Raw genomic sequence first — 17,891 nt, forward strand, 5'->3', positions numbered from 1 at the left:
TTAAAGAGAGAGAGAGAGAAAAGGGGGTGGGCGAATAACAAGCTTCTCTGGAGAAAGAAATGTGTATCTCCCATCAATTGCAACCTAAAGACAGAAAGACAGAATTACACTGCAATTGATTGGAGATACACATTTTTCTCTAGAGAAGCTGGTTATTTGCCCACCCCCTTTCTCTCTCTCTCTCTCTTTAAAAGAAAAGAACCTGGTGGAAAGCTAGCCGCCCCCAGCCCAACTCACACTACAGCCGATCCCAGGTGCATAATCTTAATCAGATTTTCCTCAGCTGGGCTTGGCTTCCCACTCGCGGCCAGGGCCGCCGATAGGGCGGTATTACTGGGAGTGGCGTCACGGGCCCGGGGAATTTGGAAAATGGGTGGGGGCAGCGCCCACCAAAAACTCCCCAACCCAGATTGCGATGGGGAAAAGCGCGCCAAGGAAAGCAAAAGGGCCAGAGACACCTCGCCAAACTTCGCCTCTGCGGAGCTTCTCTGACCGCGGCCCGCACCTTCTTCCCACCCCCGTGAGGAAAGAAGGCAGGGAGGCCGGCAGACAGGCAGGGAGCCCCGATCGCAGCCGTGGAAGAAAGCGCGGGGGTGACTTGGCCCTAAGGAAGCCAAACCGCGCTGCTGGGGAAGCTGGGGAAGCTGGGAGAGGACTGAGCCTGGCCGGCTTCTCCGCCAGCCTTGTGTGTCCCCCAAGGATTGCGAGGGTAAGAGAGCAGCGCCTTTCGGCCTCCGGAGGTGCTGGGCCAGGGATTCGGGGATTCCCCTCCTGGAAACCGGGCAGGGGGCGGAGTGGCTGTCTGGGCCCCCTCGGACTCTCTTGGGCTTTTTTCGGCCCCACATGAGGGGAAAAGCGGTCCAGGCCCCGGGGCCTCCAGGGATGGAGGGTGCTTCATTCAGCCCGGAAGGGTTGCGGAGGTTTCCCAGGGAAAAGCTCTCTGCCCAGCGGGAGGAAAGAAGGGGCGCCTGTCTCGTTCTGCCACTCTAGGAAGGAGCAGTTGTTGGTCCAGACTCTCCAAGGCAGGTGGTGGAAATTGTGGCGGAGCGGTTTGCAGCTGGGCAGAAAGTCTGAAGCAGCCGAGGAGCCCCGTTTCTCCCCTTCTGGAAACTGGGGCAGTCGGGGCAGAGTGACTATTTGGGACACCTCGGACTCCCTTAGGCCTGTTTCGCCTCCCCCCCCCCTCGAGCAGGGAAGCCGTCCAGGCACCGGGGTCTCCCAGGATGGAGGGCGCTTCGTTCAGCCCGGAGATCCACCGGCGGCACTTCCGCGGTTTCGATGGCTTCTTTTGGGCGGGCGCTAGCTTACTCGCTCGCCTTCCTGCTGCTGGCGCTGGTGAGGGCTGGGTTCTTTTTCACTCTTTCTTTCTTTCGTTTCTTTTTCTTTCTTTCTCTTTCTCTCTTGCTCTTTCATTCTTTTTTTCTTTCTCTTGCTTTCTCTCATTCCTTCCCTCCTTCCATTTCTTTCATTCCCCCTCTCTATTTTTATTTCTCATTCATTCTCTTTCTTTCTTTTCTCTTTCTTTCTTTCCTTCTTTCTTTCCTTCTTTCTTTCGTTCCTTTCTTTTTCTTTCTCTCTTGCTCTTTCATTCTTTTTTTCTTTCTCTTGCTTTCTCTCCTTCCTTCCCTCCTTCCATTTCTTTCATTCCCCCTCTCTCTTTTTATTTCTCTTTCATTCTCTCTCTTGCTTTCTTTCTTGCTATTTTTCTCTCTTTTACCTTCCCTTCCTCTATTTCTTCTTTTCTTTCTCCTTCCTACCTTCTTCCCTCCCTCCCTTCAGTCCTTCCTCTCTTACTCTCCCCTTTCATAAGTTTCCTTGCTTCCTTCCTCTGTTCCTGTCCCTTCCCCCTTTCTTTCCTGCCTTCCCTCCCTCCATTTCTTGCTTTCCTTCTCCTTCCTCCCTTCTTTCACTCCTTCCTCTTACTCTCCCCTTTCACCTTTCCTTGCTTCCTTTGCACCCTTCCTCTGTTCCTGTCCCTTCCCTCTTTCCTTCCTTCCTTCCTTCCCACCCTCCGTCCATTCATTCACCCATTCCTCTCTTGCTCGCCCCTTTTACCCTTCCTTCCTTCCTTCCTAGCTCGCCCTCGCCTTTCTTCCCTTCCTTCTAGATGGGAGTGCCCCCTCAAGACACCTGCCTGACTGCTGGTACCCTGCTTTTTCTCTCCCCTCGTCCTTTCCAGCTCCTCGCCGGTGGCTGCCGGGTGTGGGATCCCCCTCCCCTCTCCCCTCGCTAGAAAGCACATGGTTTTTTTGTCAACAAGAAGGGAGAAGTGCCAAGGAGCCGTAAATAAGCCTCGCTCCGCCTGACCGATGCCAGGAGGATCTTTCTTTCCCTTGTCACTCCCACTTCTTTCTTTCTCCTGGACGAGTCCACACAATCAGCTTAACCCAGTTCCTGAAATAGCCTATGGCAGTGCTTCCCAACCTTGTCAACTTGAAGATATCTGGACTTCAACTCCCAGAATTTCCCAGCCAGCATTCGCTGGCTGGGGAATTCTGGGAGTTAAAGTCCAGATATCTTCAAGTTGACAAGGTTGGGAAACACGGGCCTATGGGACCGCCTCGCTTGGCGTGAAGCGGGAAATGATCCCCGGGGGATGGAGTGGCTTGGCGACTTAAAATAGTTTTAAAATGGCGGGGGGGGGCAGACACTTAGGCTGTATGGGCCCCCAAAATTCCTGATGGTGGCCCTGCTCGCGGCTGCTATGTCTTCAGAGCGTGGAGCTGTCATGCAGTTGCAGAGCTATGCCAGCTCTAAGTCCAGCTAGAGCAGAAGTGGGTGTGAATCTGAACTGTGGGATGGGTGGGTGGAGGGGGGGGGGAGAACCAGGAGGAGAGCTGAGTCTGGCATGACAGATGGAGGAATTCTGGGAGTTGAAGTCCACAGGTCTAAAGCTGCAAGTTGGAAGACCCCAAGTTAGAGGTTAGGAGTGCAAGGATCTTCAAACCTGTCAAGTTTAAGGCTTGTGGACTTCAACTCCCATTTCTGAGCTAGCATGACTGGTGGAGGAATTCTGGGATTTGAAGTCCACAAGTCTTGAAGCCATAATTCCCTCTAAGCTGAGCAGTGAGCAATCGCTCACTTAAAAATCATCATCAACTCAGAGTTTTCCAAACCTGCCCAGAAGCCGAGAGGGAAGGAGAGAGAGAGGAAGAGAGGAAGAGAGAGAAACAGATAGAAAAAAGAGAGGAGGAAAAGAAAAGAAAAAGAATGGGAGTAAGGAAGAGAGAAAGAAAATCAAAATCTAGTTTGAAACTAGCTCAACTATGTAAGTGGCATTTTGATATTGATAGAGTTGCCCTATTATGAGCTCACTGTTATAGACACACAGTACAGTATTTTATTTTGAAATTCTCTGAGGCAAAACAGGGTGGGTTTTTTGTTTGTTTGTTTATTTATTTATTTATTATTTCTGTGCCGCCCAGTCCCGAAGGGACTGCCGCTCAGACACTATACTTTTCCGCCCACCCCAAAAAAAAATTAGAGGGAACACTGCTTGAAGCTGTCAAGTTTGAAGTTTGTAAAAAGTGTACATGGTTTTAAAAAGTATACATGGTTGTAAAAAGTATTCTGCTACACTGGTATTTTATTAAACAGTATAATACTACACCATTTGGTTCAGTTTCCTCCTCTGAAATCTAGGTGTGTCTTATACATTGGTGCATCTTATACACCGAAAAATACAGTAATTAGAATTAAATAATTAGAATTAAAAGGATTAAAACAAGCCTTCATAAGATCTGAGTATATAATGAAAACATGTAAACCATGCAAAGGTTGTGGAGAAAGTTGCCTATGTATTAACAACAATGTATGTACTATTCATACCTGCAAACATAACCTTAGAGCTACTTACACACTTGGCTTCAACATGGTCAGATACTCTGAAATTGTAAGACATTCTGAAGTTGTTTCATTGATTGTGTATTAAGTTACTGTCAAATCTTTCAATCACATAGATTTTCTCCAGGACAATTTATCCCCATCTGGTCCTTCAGTCTGTCAAGGGGAGTCATGCCTGTTGTAGTCCATCCATCTTGTCATTGGTTGATGTCTTCTTTCCTTTCCTTTTATCTTATCCAAAATTATTTTCTACTCCAGCATTTTTGTTTTTATTTATAAAATATTGCCATTGTCATTCCTTCAATTAACTTGTTAATGGAATTTCTATGCCTCCCATTTCACTGAGTGATTCTGGGTGACTTACAATATAATGAAATGGTTTTTAAAAGTACTAGTAAACAATTAATATTAGAAAAATGGGATAGAAAAGCTAAAAATCAAGACATGGTGGGTAATGGAGAAGTCTATTGCGAAGAACAATGCCTCCCTCTAGTGGTTATTTCCCCTATATATGTGAGTTTTATTTTCACTCAAATTGCTTTGTATAAAGCAAGTGATAATTTTACTTTCCATTACTATAAACTAATGTAAAATTATGTTGATCATGAGATTTTTGAGAACTTGTAAACTATACAGAATATATTCTGTTATTAAATGTAATTATACCACAGGTTCATCATGGCCTTATACCATTTCAGATACCCTATCTCACCTACTAAAAGGATGGAGATATTTTAATTCTGAATAATCAGAACCATCTAAGTCTCACCCCACATAAACATCCACTGAGAAAGGCATGATGTGGGGTGAAGTAGAGTAGAGCAGAGCAGAATAAAATAAATATAGAAATACGAGGGTTGCCCAGAAAGCAATGCACCACATTTTTTCCCCTCAGCCTAAAGTAATGGTACAATGCAAAACTTTAGATGTACATTATTGTAATTGCCAGTATTGCTTGTGTAAATTTTGTGTTTCTTCAGCTAGCGTAGCTACAGCAGTGTCTCAAAATGGCCTCTGTAAGTGACGTACGTTACAAGCAGAGTGTTGCCATTGAATTTCTCACTGTGGAGAAAGAAACTACTGGGAACATTCACAAACATTTGTATACAGTTTATGGAGAATCAGAAGTATGGATAGTCACAGAAGACATTTTGAGGATGAGGAAGAGGTGATTCACAGTGCAGAAATGGCTTCATGACCAGAACAAGGAGTGGTACCCACAGGGCATACCTACCCTTGTGTCTTGCTGCAGGAAGGCCATAGAACAGGATGGAGATTACTAGAGAAACAGGGAGTGTAGAAGAAACATCATTCTTTCTTGTGGGTAAGTTTCATTGTGTTCAATAAATAATTGTTGAAGAAAAAAAATGTGGTGCATTACTTTATGGGCTACCCTCATAGAAATAATAGAATGAGCTGGAAGGGACCTTGGAAGTCTTCTAGTCCAGCCCCACGCACAACTCGAGTAGAGAAGCGGATCAAGCCATTTCAATCTTCCTGTAGATTTCCATTTTCCAGAATTAAAAAGTTTACCAGAAGGAACGCGACCGCCCAAAGTGGCTTAGCTGGGAAGGTTTTTCAAAGCCGGGAGAAGAGTCCCTTTTCAAGGTCAAGTTGACCCCTCCGCCTCCCCACCCCTCTTTTTAGTGGATTTTTTTCGCCCTTTTCTGCGGGACTGAGCTAAATCAAGATTCCTGATGGCTACCTCTCGGCTTGCGGAGGCAACCGCGGCGGCGTAAAGCGTGCTCAGTTTCTGAATTGCATAAACTCCAGGAAAAGGAGGAGAAGGAGGCGGATCTGGTAGGCTGGCCCGGCCCGGCCCGCCTCCTTTGTCTGACAGTCCGGCCATGGCAGCGCGGGTTCTGATCGTGGGAGCCGGGCTGACAGGTAGCCTGTGCGCTGCACTTTTGCGCGCCGAGTTTTCCCAACGCCTCCTGCGCGTCGTGGTTTGGGATAAGGCGCAGGGCGCAGGTGAGTTGGGCGCAGACTCTACTGTGTGGGAAAAGGCAAGGCGGCGAATCGCGGGGATCCGGGAGGGTTATAACAGCGGCAAAACCCGCGCCTGAGGGAAATTAAAAACAGCCAGACTTCTTCCCCCCTCCCCCAACCCGCTAGCAATAGATGATCGTCGGCCTCCATTTCGGGATTGCTCTGGAAGGAAACGCGATCCTATACCATAGCTAAGAAACACTTCCGAAGTACACACCTGACAACCCCCACCCCATTTTTCTTTTTTCCCCCACTGAAGCTCATTTTCCTGGCAGCCTGCAAAGAGCGAGTTTTCCCGCCCAAAACACCCAAGGCTCGGGTGGGATTCCAATAGAGAACGCCTGGTTTTAATCTGTTGCTAAGGGATTTTTAATAGCGAGAAGCTAAACTCTCGAGATGGCTAATAGCCGTAACTCGGCGCACGTTATCGTCCCCCTAACCCGAAACACGCACCCCACCCCCAGCCAATGCAAATCTCGGTGAGAGATTCACGATTTTTTAAGATTTGCGGCTTTGTAATTGCCTCAGTGTTTGCTCCGGAGCGCCCGCGCGCAACCCGTGCTGCGCTGCGATTGGTAGAGTGTGCGGTGGAGTGGGGGTGTTTCTCTGTTACTAAGGCTCAGGTTTGCCCCTCCGGAGAAGCTGATAGGTCGACTGGCGGCAGCGCGCGCTAAACATCTTTCTTGTCTCCACTGCACGTGACTTTTCAAGGGGGAAGACTGTCGACGCAACGTAGCGCTCGGGATCCGAAATGCACGGCTGATCTGGGCGGCCAATACATCACGCGGACGCCCGACTATGCGAAGGCGCATCAGAGGTGAGCGAAAGGGGGGGACGGACCGGGAGCTCTTTGGCTTGGAAAGGATAAGGAAAAGGTTGGGGACTGGAGTCGATGCTGTTGTAGCAACAGGTGGTAGGTAGTTGGTACTTGGGATCAGGGATTGGGCAGCCCTAAAATGACCTGAAGAAAGGTGAGCAGGTTGCGCTTTGGAGGGGGGACCACTAGGTAGTCCGAGGAATGAAGTCCAGGCTGAAAAATAGAGGGGGAAAGCAGAATAAAGCAACAGGGATGACAGATTAATAATTCTTGCTCTGGCCTTATCCACAGAGCTATTGGGACTTGGATTTAACTTGAGAGCTGATTGTACATAATAACATAATGTGGGGGTTTGGTTGTTTTTTTTTCAAGGAGCAACTGGGCTTTCTTGTTTTTACTTTGAAGATGTTCTGCTTATCCTCCAAGAAGTTGCTTCAGTTCTGCAGAATAGTGTCTTTCCATCCTTCCATTCCCCACCATCCAGTCAGACCTGAAGAAGCTTCTTGGATGAGAAATGAAATTTTGTGTGTGTGTGTGTAAGTAACATATTTTTGTTGATAATGAAAAGGAAGGTAGACTACAATAGATCTATTTCGGGCTTATTTGCCTTCATCAGATAGCCAGTATGGCCCTCCCATATACCAGGGTGACTCGACAAAAAATCTCATACACACACACATACACAGTTTTAGCCACTCAGAGTCCTTTTGGAGTGAGCAGCATATAAATACAATAAATAAATTGTGTGTGTGTATTATTTATATATATATATATATATATATATATATATATATATATATATATATATATATGACATGTGACACACACACAGGGCGGCCGATAGGGCGGTACTACTGGGAGTGGTGTACTGGGCCCGGCCATGAGGGGGGCCCGGTTTTGCCCGCCGTCGCACATGCGCAGTACCGGCCCTCTCTTGCCGGCTGCCTGCCTCACCAACGAAAAAGGCGGGCCCTCTGGCCCTCGCGAGGCAGGACTCAAAGCCCCGACGGAGCCTTTGGCAGCGCGGTCCTCCAGTCCCAGAGTAAAGCGTGCGGCGAAGGTAGGAGCCCCTTAAATATTTACAGCAGCACGAAGCTTATAACTTCAGCCTGATGATGGTGAATGTGATTTCACCGAAACGTCGCATAGACACTCAAAATATTACACGGGGCAAAACCCGAACTCAGAACAATCTACATACATATACCTGTGAAAATCTACGAAAATATATGTATGTATGTATGTATGTATGTATGTATGTATGTATGTATGTATGTGTATCTATATCTATCTATATCTATATCTATATCTATATCTATATATATATATATATATATATATATATATATTGCCCAACTCCCTAAAGACTTTGGGCAGCTTACAACAAAAGAACAACATATAAAAGGCACAATTTTAAAAATAATTAAAAACCCCTAATAAAACCATAAATATCTCTCACATGGTATCTAGATGATACCTCATTCAATCAATGGCCCCAGGCCTGTCGGAAAAGTCAGGTCTTTACAGGTTTCCGGAAGGTCAGTAGGTTGGGGACGGTACAGATCTCTGGAGATAGCTGGTTCCAGAGAGCTGGAGCCACTAAAGAGAAAGCCCTTCCCCGTTGCCCTGCCAGCCACATTGTTTGGTTGATGGGACCCGGAGAAGGCCAACTCTGTGGGCCATTATTGGTCGCTGGGAGTTGTGCGGTAGAAGATGGTCCCGAAGATAATCTGGCCTTAAGACATGTAAGGTTTTATAGGTGATAACCTTAAGCCATGTAGGGCTTTATAGGTGATAATCAACATTTTGAATTGTGTCTGCAAACTGATTGGGAGCCAGTGCAGCTCGCAGACAGTTGGTGTGATGTAGGTGTACCTAGGTACACTCACAATAGCTCGTGCGGTTGTATTCTGGACCAGTTGAAGTCTCCGAATGCCTTTTAGGGATAGCTCCATAAAATGTCTTGAAAGAAAAAAAAGAAGAGTTGCCTCCTGAAAAATCACCTTTGGGACAAATATGATCTGAATGTCTGAGAATCTCTACAGACAATCAGTCTGTTAGTTGGCATTCAAGTACCCCCCCCCCCCATCAAATGTTCACAGTAGGAATGATAACTGTCTGTGCACAGACTTGGTTTCACTCCAAGTTTTATGAATGAGGACATGGTAAAAATGTATTGCAACTCAACTGCTTTGGTTTCACTGATGGATGATCTCTGGCGGGCCTGGGAATAGGGATTTATCTTCTATCCTGGTGCTCTTTGACCGCTCAGCTGCTTTCGCTACCATTGACCATGGTATCCTTCTGCACTGACTGGAGGGGTTGGGAGTGGGAGGCACTATCTTACGGTGGTTCTCCTCCTACCTCTGGTCAGTTGCAGTCAGTGTTTTTTGGGGGGTCAGAGGTCGACTCCTAGGTCCCTCCCTTGTAGAGTTCCTCAAGGGTCGGTCCTCTCCCCTCTGCTGTTTAATATCTACATGAAGCTGCTGGGCAAAGAGTGAATTGTCATCAGTATGCTGATGATACTCAGCTATACATCTATACTCCACTTCCACTCAGTGAAGCAGTGGAAGTGATGTGCCGGTGTCTGGAGGCTGGTAGGGTCTGGATGGGTACTAACAGGTTCAAACTCAATCCCGACAAGATGGAGTGGCTGTGGGTTCTGCCTCCCAAGGACACCTCCATCTGTCCATCCATTACCTGGGGGGACGGGACTTTTGACCCCCTCAGAGAGGGTCCGCAACTTTGGCATCCTCCTCGATCCACAGCTGACACTGGACCATCATTTTTTGGCTGTGGCAAGGGGGGCGTTTGCCCAGGTTCGCCTGGTGAACCAGTTGCAGCCCTTTCTGAACAGGGAGTCTCTACTCTCAGTCACTCATGCCCACCTCAATGTTCAACTACTGCAATGCTTTCCACATGAGGCTACCTCTGAAGAATGTTCAGGAACTGCAAATTGTGCAGAACACAGCTGCACGAGCAGTTGTGAGCTTGCTGCGAGATGTGCACATATCTCTCCAACTCCACGGATTGCATTGGCTGCCAGTTGATTTCCGGATGCAATTCAAAGTGTTGGTTATGACCTATAAAGCCCTATAAGGCATTGGACCAGAATACTTACGGGATTACCTTCTGCCACATGAGTCCCAACGACCAGTCAGGTCCTGCAGAGTTGGCCTTCTCCAGGTCCTGTCAACTAGACAATGTTGCTAGGGGAAGAGCCTTCTCTGTGGCGGCCCCGGCCCTCTGGAATCAGCTCCCTCCAGAGATTTGTACTGCCCCCACCCTCCTTGCCTTCTCAAGACTCTTGTCGCCAAGCTTGGGGCTATTAGACTTCTGCCCCCTGGCCAACGAAAGTTATGCGAGTTAGTGGACTGAATGGGTAGGAGTGTTTTTATGGTCTTTGGGTTTTTAGGTTGTTAGTTATTAATTGGATTCAGGATGTTATATATTGTTATTTTATATGTTGTAAGCTGCTCTGAGTCCTTGGAGAGGGGCGGCATAAAAATCCAAATAATAAAATAATAAATTGTAGCACTATAAAAAACACAGTAGTAGTTCAGCAAATCTTTTTTTCTGTTGAGCTGGTAATCCTAAACACATTTAACATCCATAAATATGGTAAGTTGAGACATTACACATTTAACTTGGATTTAGTCCATTATGTGAATCCATCCAGAAATAGTTTATTCAACAAACCATAATCTTTGTGCAAGTCTTCACTAATCCCAGTCACATTTATTCAGCATAAATTTAAATAGTCACTAAATGAATAGTTGCATGTTGAGGACTACTAGTCACTAAATGAATGGTTGCAAGTAGTGCCTATTTTAAGATTTCCCATAAAATTTAGTTACTTTAGGCATTATGGAAAATTGAAAGTGGTGTATAAACTTTTAATTGGTTGCCTATAGCTACTTACTAAGACAAGAGTTGGTGAAACTAATCTGTGTTGAAGAATTTGGGATCCTTACAGCAGGGGTATGAAACTCGAGTTCATTAAGGGCCACATCAGGATTGGGGGCCTGTGGCCAGGGTAGGCATGGCCAACTTGATGTCACTCATGTCAGGGGGCACCTGTGGATGCTTGAGCACTCTGCCAGCAAAACTCTGTTTTGGAGCTCTCAACCCTCTGTCAGCAAAAATGGAGCTGGGAGGCGTGTAATTTTTGCTGGCAGAGACACTACAGGGCCAGTCCTCTGCTGTTTTCAGGGCAGCCCCATGCGCCAGATCTAAACAGCCTGTAGACCAGATTCGGCCCCTGGGCTTTGAGTTTGATACTCCTGCCTTACAACTTCTCAAGCTTATTGAATATAGGTTACCCGTAGGCTGAATTGCTTTAAACGTAATCCATTAATATAAAACAAAACCAATTAAAATTATTCTTGAACTTCCAGAACTTATTTTCTTTAGTATTCTAAACCAGGAATCTCCTAACTTGGCTACTTTAAGACATGGACTTCCAACTCCCAGAATTCCTTAGCCATTCAAACTGACTAGGAAATCCTGAGAGTGGAAGTCCACAAATTTTAAAATCTGCCAAGTTCTAAGACTCGTTTTTCTAAATTAATCACTAAACTTGCTTCTAGAAGCAATACTAAGGACGAGATAAAGGCCAAAATCTTTTCTACTATAGCTTTACTATAATCTCTATGAGCCCAAACATTGAAGTGTTGCTTTTAGAAAAAATTACTACATTTGGGTCTCCAGATATAAAACTCCAATGGAAAGAATAATGTTGCTTGCAAATTAAATTATTTCTGTAGATGAAAGCTAAAATAGGAGACTAATTAGATAGTGTATTGGAAAACATGCTGCTGTGTACATTTTTGGGACCAAAATGTCAACCTTTTTAGATTGAGGTCTTTGTAGTGCTATGAGAAAGGAAGAAATGAAATCCCTGTTTCATAATGAACGCTGGGTGCTGATCACTCTAAATAAGTATCTGCATTATGTGATTTGAAATAGAGAATTTCTGGGTGTCAGGAGATAGTTATCTATGCCCATATAAATGCAATTGCTTACTAAGGTTGTACAAATATTTCAAAAGAGATACCCTTTTAGACCAACAGAGTTAGAAGGGACTTTGGAGACCTTCTAGTCCAACCCCCTGCCCCAGCAGAAAATTCTACAGACTCTTGTCGACATGTTGGCTTCTGAGGTTTAAATGAATATCCTTCATATTCTTTCAAGGTTTCCTTCCATCTTTAGTACCAAGAGTCCAGATTCTAGTACAATGATGGTGAACCTATGGCACGGCTGCCACAGGTGGCACGCAGAGCCATATCTGCTGGCACGCGAGCCGTTATCCTAGCTCAATGTATGTGCTGGCCAGCTGATTTTTGGCTCGCCCAGAGGCTCTGGGAAGACATTTTCGGCTTCCGGGGGAATGGGGGAGGGCATTTTTGGCCTCTCGGGCTCCAGAGAAGCTTCTGGAGGCTGGGGAGGGCAAAAAAATGGCCCTACTGGGCCCACCATAGGTTGGGAAATGGGCTGTTTTAGGCCTCCAGAGGGCCTCTGGGAGGGGCGGGGGAGGACATTTGTGCCGTCCCCAGGCATTGAATTATGGGTGTGGGCACTCGCAAATGCATGATAGCACACGCACCCGTGCTTTTGACACCTGAGGAAAAAAAGGTTCGCTATCACTGCTCTAGTATATCAGATCTTAAAACTGGATGTAAGGTTTGAAGGTAATATGAAAATTTTATTCCAGTTAATCTTAAGGCTTGTTTTATTTGTGTACCTGTGAATTTTTGGGAGGATTCTACCAGAGAGCCCGACAGAACAGTATGTCTGGGATGTATGATTGTTTTTATATTAAGGGTTTACCGTATATACTCGAGTATAAGCCGACCCGAGTATAAGCCGAGGCACCAGTTTTTGCCACAAAAACCTGGGAAAACTTATTGACCCGAGTATAAGCCGAGGTTAGAAAATGCAGTGGCTACTGGTAACTTATAAAAATGGAAACCAATAAAATTACATTAATTGAGACATCAGTAGATTAAATGTTTTAGAATATTTATTTTAAAGAAAACCAAAATTAGCTCTGTAAATTTAAAAGAGGGTAAATGAAAGCAATCTGGTAATAACAATAAAGTAAAAAGTAAAAAAAGTAGCTCAATCAGCAACCAAGCTAAAACCTATTTCTAAACCTAACCCAGGGGTCTTTAAACTTGACAGTTTTAAGACTAGTGGACTTCAACTCCCAGAATTCCTGCACCAGCCATGCTACCTCAGGAGTGGGAGTTGAAGTCCACAAGCCTTAATCTTTCCAGGTTTGAAGACTTGCATTTCTAACCCTAACCCAGGGGTCTTTAAACTTGACTGTTTTAAGACTAGTGGAGTTCAACTCCCAGAATTCCTGCACCAGCCATGCTACTTCAGGAGTAGAAGTTGAAATCCACAAGCCCTAATTTTTCCAGGTTTGAAGACTCTTGCATTTCTAACCCTAACCCAGGGCTCTTTAAACTTGAGTTTTTAGAAGCCTGGAGAGAGTTCATGCTGTTTCCCTCCCCCCCCCCCCCTCTTTAGCTTGCTGGCTGGCTCGTTGGCTTGATCTCCCACTCCTGATCCTCCCTCCTCCTCGTCTCCCTTTATTGCCCCATGTGTTGTGCAGGGAAGCAGATTTACTAAAGAGATCCACTTGGGACCGCAACAGGGAAAGGAGGAGGTGGAGAGCCAGAATAGCCCACAGCTGCGTGGGAGGAGGAAAGGAAAGAGCTGCCCTCCTCCTTCCCTACCAAGTGGATCTCTTTAACAAATCTGCTTCTCTCTCCGGCTGGAGGCTTCTAAAGCCTGGAGAGAGTTCATGCCGTCCCGGTCCCTCCCACCCTTTAGCTTGCTGGCTCTCTCCTCCGCCTCCCTTTATTGCCCCATGTGCTGTGCAGGGAAGCAGATTTGCTAAAGAGATCCACTTGGGACGCAACAGGGAAATGAGGCAAGGAGAGCCAAAATAGCCTACAGGGGGGGGGGAGGAGGAGGAAAGGAAAGAGCTGCCCTCCTCCTCCTTCTCCTCCTTAAATCTGCTTCTCTCTCCGGCTGGAGGCTTCTAAAGCCTGGAGAGAGTTCATGCCGTCGCCGTCCTCCCCGTTTAGCTTTCTGGCTGGGCGCCCTCTTGTGGTGATTTGGTGCCCTCTTGTGGTGACTCGAGTATAAGCCGAGGTCGGGTTTTTCAGCCCATTTTTGGGGCTGAAAAACTCGGCTTATACTCGAGTATATACGGTAAATTGTTTTTAATCATTGGATTTGTATTGTGTTTTATTGTTGTGAGCCGCTCCAAGTATTCTGAGAGGAGCGGCATACAAATCTAATAAATAAATAAATAAAATACAGTGATCCCCCGATTATCGCGAGGGTTCCGTTCCAAGACCCCTCGCAATAATCGATTTTTCGGGATGTAGTGGTGCGGAAGTAAAAACACCATCTGCGCATGTGCGCCCCTTTTTCCATGGCCGCAGATGCGCAGATGGTGGAGTTTGCGTGTGGGCGGCGGGGAAGACCCAGGGAAGGTTCCTTCGGCCGCCCAACAGCTGATCTGCTCTGCAGCGCGGCAGCAGCGAGGAGCCGAAGATGGGGTTTCCCCGTTGCGTGGGCGGCGGGGAAACCCCGATTCGGCTCCTCGCTTCTGCCGCCGAGCAGATCAGATGCTGGGCGGCCGCGGCAGCAGCGAGGAGCCGAATCGGGCTTTCCCCTTTGCGTGGGCGGCGGGGAAACCCCGATTCGGCTCCTCGCTGCTGCCGCCGAGCAGATAAGATGCTGGGCGGCCGCGGCAGCAGCGAGGAGCCGAATCGGGCTTTCCCCTTTGCGTGGGCGGCGGGGAAACCCTGATCTTCGTCTGCTCGCTGCTGCTGAAGCAGCAGCGAGCAGACGAAGATCGGGGTTTCCCCGCCGCCCACGCAAAGGGGAAACCCCGGCTCCTCGCTGATGCCCCCGCTCGCCCGCCCGCCAGCAAGAGGGGGAGAGATAGAGAAAGAGAGAGAAGGAAAGAAAGAGATGAGAGAGGGAGGAAGAGAGTGTGAGAGAGGAAGAAGCAAGATAGAGAAAGAGAGAGAGAAAGAAAGATGAGAAAGGAAGGGAGTGACGTCATCGGGTGGAAAAATCGCGATATAGCGTTTCGCAAAGATCGAGATCACGAAACTCGGGGGATCACTGTATTATTTTACTGAAAGTGTAGTAGATCCTTGGAACAAACATCCAGCAGTCGAGGTTGGTAAATCCACAGTAACTGAGTTTAAACATACCTGAGATAAACATATATCCATCCTAAGATAAAATACAGGAAATAGTTTAAGGGCAGACTAGATGGACCATGAGGTCTTTTTCTGCCGTCAATCTTCTATGTTCCTTATAAAAAAAGAAGCCAAATTTTACTTTTGTAGCACAGATGATCTGCTGTCTAGTTGCTGATATAACACATTTGTTTAGTGGTTCCAAGGCTGTAATTTCTGTAGATAGATTATAAAATGGCATAGCATTTTGCTATCAAGACCTCAAAGGAAGATACAGCCATGATAAAAATGAAACGTGACTTGATTTGAATTAAATATGGTCATTTAATATAGTTAGCCCTGAAACATGTAATAATTTCTTCTTTATTCACTTTTACTTTATTTACTTTATTTTTGTATTCATCTGGATAACATTTGGCATCTGAATCAAATTCAACAAATATAAGGATTTCATTTTGCCTAGTGTTGTAGTTGGTGCTAAGATCTTTTTTGCATTCTATGTCTCCCATGTTGTGGGATGTTGTATGAATTGGTGTATGTAATTTAATTAAGGGGCGAATTTCAAAAACAAGCCATAATTAAAAATAGTTGGAACAATGAGCCAAAACAGGGGCCTCCAAACTTGGCAACTTTAAAACTGCTAAACTTCAACTCTCAGAATTCCCAGCCAGCATGAAATTGAAATCCACCAATCTTAAAGTTGCCAAGTTTGGAGAGTCCTCATCTATAACTCTGATTTTGATCCTAAAGAAGTTTTAAAATAATTTTAAAATAAACAAGTATAATATCTGTACAACAGCAGTCAATAGATTAAGTGGTTAACAGATTAACTCTCTTTGTAGCTTTTATGAAGATTTATTGTCTCATGGAGTCCTGAAACCATTGACTGTCCCAGTAAAAGGAATGGTGGTGAAGGAAGGCGTAGATAACTTTGTAGCACCCCAAGGAAGTTCAACCATTGTTAAACATTACTTAAATAAGGCAGGTGAGCTTCAGTTGTATTATTGATTTTTCTCTTTTTGAATAATAAAATTCGCTGAAAATGCTTGGGGGGAGGATGAGCATCTACCCAGGCCAATATTAAAAAGTCAAAATGGAAGTTGTAACAGAGTGGTCAAAACCTTCAGCCCTCGTAATCCAGATCAAAACGTTGTTCGGCCCTCGTAAACCAGGCCATGGTATCTAGAATCTACAAGAAAAACACTTCTGGGAAAAGACCTCCAGAACCTAGGTCTTCTGGGGAGGAAATAGATCCAATTCCCCAGGCCTCTTCCTCTTTAGTGACCCCTAATATAACTAGGCCCACTAGAGCTAAGAAAAGGCATGATAAAGCACTTCAAAAAATCCATGAACAGTCAGCCAAACGCCTGAGAGTTCAGGCCCAAGTGCATGTCAGCTTTCCTGGGCCCACAGACCTACCTGATCTGCCCCCTGCCCCCCCCCAAGTGACCAAGTTCTTTCACTAGATGAGCCTAACCTAAACAGGCCCCAGCCAGACCTCTGGGGTTTAGGTCCAACAGACTCAGTCCAGGCCCACAGGGTTGATACAGATCTTTCTCTATCCTGCCTAACCTTCCTCCTGAATTTCAATCCATGCTGTGTTGTCTCAAGCCATTGATGCCAAATTCATGACTCTCAATGTGCACCCTCATCCTTCCCCTCCATCCTGCAGAGCCAGGCCCTTAAACACCTATAGGTCTCCAGCCAAGGATTCTGATTCCTCCTCATCTCCTGAGGACAATGAGGAGGATGAAAAGCAGAAAGATGGGGTTGACCATTTTCAAGGCCTCTCCGAGGATGAGGAATCTAAAAACAAAATTCCATCTTCCTCTACTATTTTTCCTATTCAGTTATTCAGTTCACTACTGCATAAAGCTAGAGTGGCTATGGGCCTAACTGCCCAGGATCAGCCGACTATGTCTGCCTCTGTTCCACAGGAAGAAAGCTGTCCATTCTTCATGGAGGAGCAGGAAGACACAGATGTCATTCCCATGCCAAAATTGTTTAAAAGAGGCCTCACCCCACCTCGGGATCCAAACCCTCTTCTAGGGACAAGAAACTGTACAAAGTCTCACCTTCTTACGAAGAGCTCCTAAGGCAGGTGAACTAATCAAGATCCTCCACTCAGCTGCGGCTATGCCAGGCGAGGCGGAGGAGGTCCTGAAACCAGAAGGCAAACGTCTGGAGCAGATGCTCAAAAGAAGTTTCTTCGCTCTCTCCTGGGCCATAAAATCTGCAGCAGCAACTTCGTTCTTCACGAAGGCTATGCTGCTCTGGCTATAGCAACTTCAACACCATATTCCCCCAGATGATCTATGGGGTCAACAAGACCTTATAGAGGTATTTGCTGAGGCTCAATATGTGGCTGATGCCACACTTCAGTCTTCTAGATTTGCAGCCAAATCAGTGGCGGCCTCTACAGTGGCCAGAAGGCTCCTTTGGCTCCGACCATGGCAAGCAGAGGTCAGGCAGAGATGGCAGCTTGCCATGGGGCCTCTCAAGCACAAGAATCTCTTTGGAGAATTACTTGACCCATTACTCATGGAGACCACGGACAAAAAGAATATCCTTGGTCCATCTACCAAAAAAGCTACCAAATCACCGCAGCCCTTTCACTGGACTTTTTGTCAGGCGAACCAAGGCTTCCCGATTTCGATCTCAGTCAGATAGACCCTTCAGGGGTAGGGGTGGCTGAAACCAGAGAGGTTCTTCCTCCTCCAATTCTACCCAAAACCAGATGGTGGACCAGCTAATATCCTAATTGGGGGGTGCTTGGCATGGTTCTCCTCAGCCTGGCGTCAGTCTTCCCAGGACTCTTGGGTCCTATCTATCATCCAATGGGGTCTCCAGTTAGAATTTCTATCTTTTCCTCCCAAACATTTAATCTCTTGCCCGTCCCCCAGGTCTCCCACAGCCTCCCTCCAGATGGAGGAGGCTATTCTCCACCTTCTATCCATCAGAGCTATCCAGCCAGTTCCCTCCTCTCAAAGAGGTCTGAGCTTCTATTCCAT

The 17,891-nt window shown here is 46.3% G+C and overlaps 2 protein-coding genes across 4 annotated transcripts in view; one reads left to right on the plus strand and one right to left on the minus strand.

Annotated features, from left to right (window-relative positions):
- Nucleotides 1–5,584, minus strand: part of LOC139167617 (lipase member K-like) — a 37,926-nt gene extending 32,342 nt beyond the window's left edge. For 2 of the 3 annotated variants that reach the window (XM_070752271.1, XM_070752270.1), the window contains exon 1: nt 5,078–5,584. The gene's annotated coding sequence lies outside the window, so the exon portion shown is untranslated. The remainder of the gene's footprint in view (nt 1–5,077) is intronic. The other variant, XM_070752273.1, reaches the window with a different exon arrangement.
- A 24-nt stretch (nt 5,585–5,608) lies between these two features.
- The window catches only part of RNLS (renalase, FAD dependent amine oxidase), a 220,014-nt gene continuing 207,731 nt past the window's right edge, over nt 5,609–17,891 (plus strand). The window contains exons 1-3 of the mRNA XM_070752275.1: nt 5,609–5,814; nt 6,544–6,649; nt 15,723–15,865. Coding sequence (XP_070608376.1) covers nt 5,691–5,814; nt 6,544–6,649; nt 15,723–15,865 — 373 coding nt within the window. The 5' untranslated portion in view covers nt 5,609–5,690. The remainder of the gene's footprint in view (nt 5,815–6,543; nt 6,650–15,722; nt 15,866–17,891) is intronic.

The sequence above is a fragment of the Erythrolamprus reginae genome, chromosome 5, assembly GCF_031021105.1.
Source record: "Erythrolamprus reginae isolate rEryReg1 chromosome 5, rEryReg1.hap1, whole genome shotgun sequence".
In the NCBI taxonomy this organism is placed as follows: domain Eukaryota; kingdom Metazoa; phylum Chordata; class Lepidosauria; order Squamata; family Dipsadidae; genus Erythrolamprus; species Erythrolamprus reginae.